Below are 8140 nucleotides of genomic sequence, written 5' to 3' on the forward strand. Positions count from 1 at the left end.
GTGTTGACCTTATTAATATGTTCTGTCGAACATGTGTTTTTACATCAGATTTAGAAACATGAGATGTTTTCAAGGTTTTATTGTAAGAAATGCAGATAGACCAAGTGGAAGATGAAATAGCATTGGCTCATGCCTTAACTCTACTATGTTTTCAGGGCCCCAAAAGAGTTGGGGAACTCTGGAAGTCTTCTGGGCTGGACTGGAAGAACTTCCTGTCCAAGAACGAAGACGTCCATGACTTTGTACAGAAAAAGGTCAGTTTCTAAATGTATAAACTTTTGTCAATTTCTATGTAAAGAGCCTGCTCTGCTTACAACATTTATGTTCTCAATTCATGCATACTTTGAAATGTTTAAGATAATCTCTGTATCCCAAATGTTTTTTAGATTTTGAAAGTCGTAGCTCATAGATTTTAGTTGCAAATATTTCGAGTCTTGTTTTCTCAACTCCTTTCTTTGCACCAACAGAATCTAGGCTATACATTGGACGAGAGCCGAGCGTTACCTAGGAAACCCGAGCCTCTAACGATGGACAGGATACAGGACGAGCTGGAGAGATTACTCATGAAGGACAGGGCCGACAACGAGAAGATTTTTGACTGGATCGAGGTACGTGGTTTCTGCTGTGAACATAGTGAAACGGCCTCTTTCTATGATAGATGTAGTAAAGAAAAAATTGGGGGTAGAAGTAGTCATACAAGGTGACGCATTCTCAATGGAAAACCATGAGAGTAAAACCAGCACGAAAGCTCAAACACTTGCATCATATAACACTATAATAGATGTAGTATGGATAAGTTTTGCAAACTCTCAGATTTTTTCATTGGGTGTAAACATAATGTAAATCTTGGAAATTTGTGCTGGTTTTATTATCATGGCTTTTCGTTGCGAATGCATCTCCCTTGTACGACTTTTGTACTACAGAATTGTTACAATTAAAAACTTAGAACACAGCAAAAGTGAAATAAAACCACCACAGAATTAGATGAATTTACCTTGCTGAAGAGTTATTACAGGAGTGAGGGCTGCAGTGATGACACCACAGCTTCTGACACCTCTTTCTGATTGCTGTGTTTGCAGCATGAGATCAAATCTGTGTATCTGAGTCTGCCAGCTTCCTGTATGTAGTTAGATTATGAAGGGTGTAAGCCAGAAAGTAGGAAAAATCTCCCAAACATCACTATAGTCCAATCCTGTATTGGAAAAGTTGCTGGTATGTTCTAAAGCATTTGTCTCAGTGATTTTGTCTTATACTGTGAATGCAGAAATGTTTGCGGTGGTTTTATGTTCGCAGTTTTCGCGGTGGCCAGTTCACCACAAATTTAAAACCAGCGCTACCTTTTTTCCATGGCAGTAAGAGACTACATTGTATGGTGCTACCGCAAACTTAAAACCACAGCGAAAAGTCCTTTTCCCAGTACCGTGAAATTTAATCCCCGCGAACTTCAATGCATTTACAGTATAAAGTTCCAAGTAACACTCTTGCCCTCCTCCCACAGGCCAGCGTAGATGAAGCCACGACGAAGGAACGAACATTTATCCGTGCCTTGATGACAGCCGTGTGTAGAAGTGCAATCACAGGTGAGCAATTCAAACTGGTCACTTGTAACTTTTGTCGATAAAGTTCCAAATGCTAAGTAAGGTTGGACAAGCCCACTAGCCCAGGAAGGTGCTGATCAGACATGTGCTTGTCCAACCCCACTTGCCCAAGATTTTCCATGAGTGAGATTTTGTTATACTTGCTACTTTCCACAGTCATGGCATCAAGCCTTGGTCAGCACAGAAAAATAGAGCCAATGACAGAAACAGGAAGTGAAATTAATTAGAAAAAATTCATCTGCATTTTGGGCAAGTGAAAAATTGGTTTGGGCAAGTAAATTTTTTTAATGCCCAATACGACAAGTGAATTTTAGAAAACTTGTCCAACCCTGCCAAGTGCACTGTAATTAAAGCTAATAATTCATTCAACATGATGCAAGGTGTAATAGTTAGTAATTTTCCCTGATGTATTTTGTAGGTGAAGGTTCCAACCTGAGGTGCGACACCCAGGGTATCCAGAAGAGAGTGGTTCTGTTGCAGAAGTACCTGGACAACGAGAGCACCAGAGAGCTACAGGCGCTCTTCGCACTACAGGCACTCATGGTGCAACTGGACCAGCCGCCAAGTAAGTCACCTCACCGTTGACGGTCGTTTTGCAGAAGTGTTTAGTACCTAGTTCAATATGTAGTAAGTAGAGATGATGCAGTTAACGTAATAGTCTTCCTACTGGAAAGTGGAGTTCTTTGGCTAGTTTGCAATGCAATGATGACACCACAGCTTCTGACACCTCTTTCTGATTGCTGTGTTTGCAGCATGAGATCAGATCTGTGAATCTGAGTTTAGCTACTTTGGAGCTTGTTTAAGAAAGGTAGATAGATTCCCTGACACTGCAGATGTTTTGTCAATCCAGTAAGGAAATGGGTACATTGTCGTGTTCACAGTTTGTATTCTTGAAGTACTGATAGATTTCTTTCTTTTCTCACAGATCTGCTTAGAATGTTCTTTGACACACTTTACGACGAAGATGTAATATCGGAGGACGCCTTCTATGCCTGGGAGTCGAACACGGACCCAGCAGAGCAAGAGGGAAAGGGAGTCGCGTTGAAATCCGTGACTGCCTTCTTCACATGGTTAAGAGAAGCGGAGGAGGAAGAGACGGATAGCTGAAACCCCCTTACACAGCCTCAACTGATGCATATACATAAATCAGATTATTGAAACCCCGGTATACGAGGCTGAGTGGAATTAAAATAGGGCTGCGTTATCATGGTCAGCTCTGACAACAAAACGAAAAGAAGCATCCGTAATTTATTTTATGTCTGAAGGGGGAAGAAAGAAAAAAAAATGCAGTGTACGACGGATAGAAATGAAGAAAAAATGATGATAATGTAGTAAGAGGCCATAGTTCCAGCTAAAAGCAGTAGATTTCTAGCACTACTGAAATGTATCTTCCAAGTCCAAATGAATTCTGTTAGCTGGAAATATGGCCAATCTAACCATGCAGCATTGTAGTTGGAAAGGAGAAGCAGCAAGAAAAAAAAAGAATACATGTGCTCTGACAAGCTTTGTATATGTACATGCTCTTACAATCAAATTGACAATTTTTCCTTTCTGCAGAGAATAAAGAATAATTTATTATTGCAGAAGACTGACTAAGATGTGCGACACCAACATTTGTATTCAAAGAACGCAAGTTCTGGTGTCTGCAATGAAGTTCTCAGAAAGCAGTTCTGAGAAAATGAAATAAAGCAGTTGAATGTGATACGATGTCGTCTCAAAATCTCTGCTGTCAATGTCCGACCGACCAAGGCGCATTTCTGTAGGGCGATGGAGTAGAAGACATGCTTGCAATCGGTCAGCTATTCAAGAGCCTCGTGGGAGATGTAGAATGCGATGACACGTTTTATACGCTAATGCTGACCAACTCTGTGCTTCCTAAGAAAAAAAGAAAGAATTGAGGTGGAAAAAGAAGATATAGTCCACTTTTTGCAAATCAGAAAAAGAAAGCAGCGAGCAAAGAAAATGATGACGAAAAACTGCAATTTGTGTTTCCAACTCTTCCCGAATCCCCCCATCACATGTTGTAAAGTTTCCTAAAGTTGTAAATAAATAAAACATGAAGCTGTAAAAAAAGTGGAGATGTCTTTGCTGTTTCCTCCTTGTAGGCACTAGCCTGAGATTGAGCCTTGTTCAGCTTTTGTCTGCTCGAACTGTTGCTACCGAGATCCTAAGTCCAGATATTTTAGGAAGGCAGCAATGGTTGGAGTGTACCAAAGTTGAACAAGGCTGGATGCCAGGGTATATGTTTATAGTGTTCATTACCCATACAAAAGAATGGTAGCTGTAGACATGTTTTCTTTCTGAGCTCCCCCATAGATTAAAACAGATTCACACATTTCATTTAATACGTAGTCTTTCTTAAACACCCTTGGTGAGAACTAATACACTAATGAAATGCATTGAAATTTAGTAGAGTGGGAAACGAAATCCCGAGTACTCATTAATAGTTTTGCACCTTGTGACCTACCAGGACAGTTTGGCCTCAGCAATTGCAACCTTGAAAGGTTTCTTCTTGAGAGCGACAGTCACTGATAATTGGACTCCTGTTCAGAATAGGAATGCCTTAACTTGGGGATACCAAATGGATGTGCTGTTTCTCCAATGCAGACTCAAACCAGCGTCCTATACCACTGCTTGGTTTGATGGGGGTTCGAATCTGCGTAAAACTTTGTGCAACTGGTAGAGGCTTCTGGTAGCCATTTGAAGTCGCCAGTCTCATAGTGGTATTATTGAAGGAGTCTTAAACTGGTACACTAATCATCAAGGCTTACAATAATTACTCTTTAGCAAAAAAAAAAAAGAGCTGAGCCCAAAAGTTGTTTTATCTGACCCATGAGGTCAACATACCGTTTATTGCAAACTAAAGATGTGCCAGGCATGGAGCACAAACAAGTCCCCAGCCCCCCTAATGGCAGTGTTTCCAGGATAGCAAGGCCTAGCTGCACTTCATTCATACATGTACATGTACATACAGCACAAAACAAGACTTAGTGGTACAGTAGGAGGCAAAAATACACAACAGGGCTGCTGGGTGTTGCCAATACAAGTATGAACGCACACTAGAAAGAAGGTCAATAAATGCAGTAGAACAGACAGGTAAATGATGAACTCTTTCCTTCCTGACTTCAGTAGACAATACATACAATATTAATCAGGTTCACCAAGGTACCCCTTCAAGTTGTATTTAGCTAAGCTAAAATTTCAGTAGTCAATTGGGTAGGACAGTGAAAACTTCACAATTTCTATGTTGGAATTAAACAATGACAGAAGGAAAACCAGTTTAACCTAATGTCAAAAACTGCCTACAACAATGGCAGCATAGGAACAAAAAGTGACAGGATAGGAAAAAATTGTTTTAAAAGCATGGACCAACTACTAATGAGCATACAATAACTAGTCATAATTTTGACACTTATCTAGGTTACACTTGGTTTGTAAATCGTCAGGGTACTACTATCTGGGCTACACATATTTACAAACAGAAGACCAACAAAACATTTGGTACAAGATTCAGAGACGTGAACAGGCAAAATATCATACTGAACAATACAACACTGAAATGTGCTGGTCAGGGCCTAAGCTATACTGTGTGTCCATCATACCCTAACGTACAGGAACGAAGAAAACACTTTGCCTCCAAATAACATACATAGTGAATTGCACTAAGGATGTTCACCCCACCACAGCCTGTTAAAATCATACAAATGTACTAGTCCAAGTAGTAACATTGTTGTATACCTAATATGCACAGCATAAGTCAAGCCTCCAACAATCAAAAAATTACCTAAAACAAATAAAATCATACCTACATCTTTTCACAAATACCATGCAACAAGGACCCCTTTGAATATATACCCATATTACACATAAGATACCATGTTGAAATTCGGAGCAGACACTACCACAGGCCTCTGTACAAAAATGGACACAAATTATTAATGGCAAATATCACATATTGTTACAAGTTTACAAGTGGCCATACATATCTATCTTACAGTCATTTCTTTCTCCTGTACCTAAAATCTACAGTAAAACCAAACTCTGTTGGTGAACAACACAAAATGGACTAAAACCTTGGTTTCAAATGACCACACCGATTTTAATGAATTGGTTTTGGAAACACAGTTTCATACTTGTACATATACAAGTAGACTCAAGTTTTTCTATGTTCTTCAATTTTCATTTGCTCTCTAGTCTAAAAACCAAAGAATTGAATCAGTGTGGTCTAAGTCAGATTTCACTTTGCATCAAAACTAAAGTTTAGTCCCTTACCTAACAACAAATTGCAGCAAGTCAAATTTGATCCATGTACATCTATCGTAACCACCCTGGTGTGCATAGTACCAATACTATACATACAGTCATACATGTACGGTTAAAAACAGAAATATACTGTGTCCACCTCTCCACCACATTTTAGACCCTTTATATTTTTACATACATATCTTGAAAAAGGTGCAACACTTTTTTCTAGCTACACACAACTTGCTTAAAATACAGTCTGGCCTCTTTCAATTAAGATATTATACATTATGCACCTATTAACGTTACTATGTATTGTTACAAGATACACAAAAACCATCATAATCTCAGACATGTAACTGTTGTCACAATAACGACAACAAAATTATTTTCATTGGTTTTAAATTTACATCCTCAATATTCTTTCTCTCATGCAGACTTCATCACAGCAATTTTATCTAAATCATTCTCTCAACTTTCGACATTTTGGAAAGGCACGGAATCGATGTGCCTTTTATTCTGATTCGGGAAAATATACAATTTTCTCCATGTATGCAACTCGCAAGCTTTCAGGTGTGTGAAAACACAAGTATAACTTCATTTCTCAAGTTGAACGGAGAGTCAACTTTGATCCCTTTTACAAAGCGAAGTTTACTTCTTCGGAGTAAAATGGCTGAAAAGTTAGCTCCACCCTGGAGTAAAAGGAAACATTAACCCTGTAACTGCTGGCTTCCGCTGTAACCTTTGCAAACCCAGGTACAGAGATAAGCCCACTGCAGTGGAGGGGTTAAATAAAAACTACACATGTACATGTAAACCTTAGAGATATGAAATCCCTTTAACAATCGTGACAGTCTTTCGTAGCATCTTTTCATATTAAAAACAGATTTCTGTTTGCTTGCTCGACCAATTACAACCACAGGAATTTTGTGATCCAGTAAACACTTGTGATCCCTTCTTGCTCAACTCGAACCAAACTCCAGTACGTCAGCAGGTTGACCTTTGCCCCTACGTGTCAGGGTTCAGAGGTCATCTGGTGTTCCAATCCTCCAGCACAGCAGCACTGGCCTTCTCCAGGTTCCAGTTGAAGGCCTCCAGCATTTTCTGACAGCGGTCTTTGGACTGGACACCGATTCGAAACAGCTGCTCAACCTGGACGAATAGGGAAACCAAGTGTCTGTTATCTACATGTAGGCTGGTAGATTAACAAACAGTCTATACTGTCAATGCAGGTGGTTTTATGTTTACTTTTTTTGCAGAGATTGCAAACTCAAAACCACCTGGAAAGTTTATGTTTTGTCTACTCCCCGCTTACATGTACACCTACATGCACTAATGTACTGAAGATTTTTATTTTACACTTGCATCAGTTTTGGAGTATTCAGACGATGTCATCCATAAAATGAAATCAACATGGCCTAACAACCTTCATGCCCAATATAAACCCCCACTGCAAAGATGAAAAACTGGTGTAACTATGTCCCACCTTGAGGTAGTCAATAGCCTTCTTGACCTCCCAGTTGTTGTTCTGCAGAGCGTGCTCACATTCATCCGTGGTCACTCCGTGCACACTCATCTGAACCTGGGAAGTAACACATCATCATTTAACACATGGTTTTGATGTAAAGGTACAGGTACATAATTTATGCAGATTGCGACTGCTATACTTCTGATGTTATTTCTTTATGAAGCATTTATATAGCATTCTACTGATTTTCTGAATCAAAAGTGTCTTAGTAGTACTAGTAACTCTTACATGCAGTTTTCACTCAAATACATGGTTTTGATGTACAGGTACATAATGCATTTCAGCCTGTGACTGTCCTGCTATACTTACTTAAGTTATTCCTTTCTAAAAGGAAACAGTTACTACAGTCAAACCTGCCCAAGACGACCACCCGGGGGACCGAGAAAAAGCGGTCGATTTGGACAGGTGGTCGCTGAGAAGAGTATTGACTCAAAACATGCCCGATGCAAAGTATAAATGGTTTCCGTTGTGTTTAATGGCAAATAGTAATCACACTGCACGCACGCAAAGAAGCAATGGTCTTTAATGTCAAATACAACACGCACACTGTAAACTGTAAATTCAACCCCAAAATCCGACGCAAACTGGCCAATTTCGGCACAAAATCGCGCTAGTTATCATCAAAAATCGATGAAAACCTCAATTTTGAAACTGATGCGGTCGTTATGGGTCCCAATTTGGGCCGGTCGCGGTCGCGTTGGCCAGGTGGTCGTTGAGAAAAGGTCGCTTAATGCTTAAGTCAATGGGAAAATAAATCGGGACCGAGAAAAAG

General features: G+C 39.7%; 1 protein-coding gene and 1 long non-coding RNA gene across 2 annotated transcripts; one reads left to right on the forward strand and one right to left on the reverse strand.

Annotated features, from left to right (window-relative positions):
• Nucleotides 1–74: 74 nt before the first annotated feature.
• LOC118429912 (eukaryotic translation initiation factor 4 gamma 3-like) lies at nt 75–3660 on the forward strand. The gene is made up of 5 exons (XM_035840541.1): nt 75–254; nt 468–608; nt 1499–1580; nt 2017–2163; nt 2524–3660. The coding sequence occupies exons 1-5, from the start codon at nt 90–92 to the stop codon at nt 2703–2705; spliced, it is 717 nt and encodes a 238-aa protein (XP_035696434.1). The 5' UTR covers nt 75–89; the 3' UTR covers nt 2706–3660.
• Nucleotides 3661–4414: 754 nt separating this feature from the next.
• Nucleotides 4415–7447, reverse strand: LOC118429917. The gene is made up of 2 exons (XR_004832811.1): nt 7327–7447; nt 4415–6992 (listed from the first exon to the last, which is right to left on the reverse strand). It is a non-coding gene; the product is annotated as an uncharacterized LOC118429917 (long non-coding RNA).
• Nucleotides 7448–8140: the final 693 nt, after the last annotated feature.

The sequence above is a fragment of the Branchiostoma floridae genome, chromosome 14, assembly GCF_000003815.2.
Source record: "Branchiostoma floridae strain S238N-H82 chromosome 14, Bfl_VNyyK, whole genome shotgun sequence".
Taxonomy (NCBI): Eukaryota; Metazoa; Chordata; class Leptocardii; order Amphioxiformes; family Branchiostomatidae; genus Branchiostoma; species Branchiostoma floridae.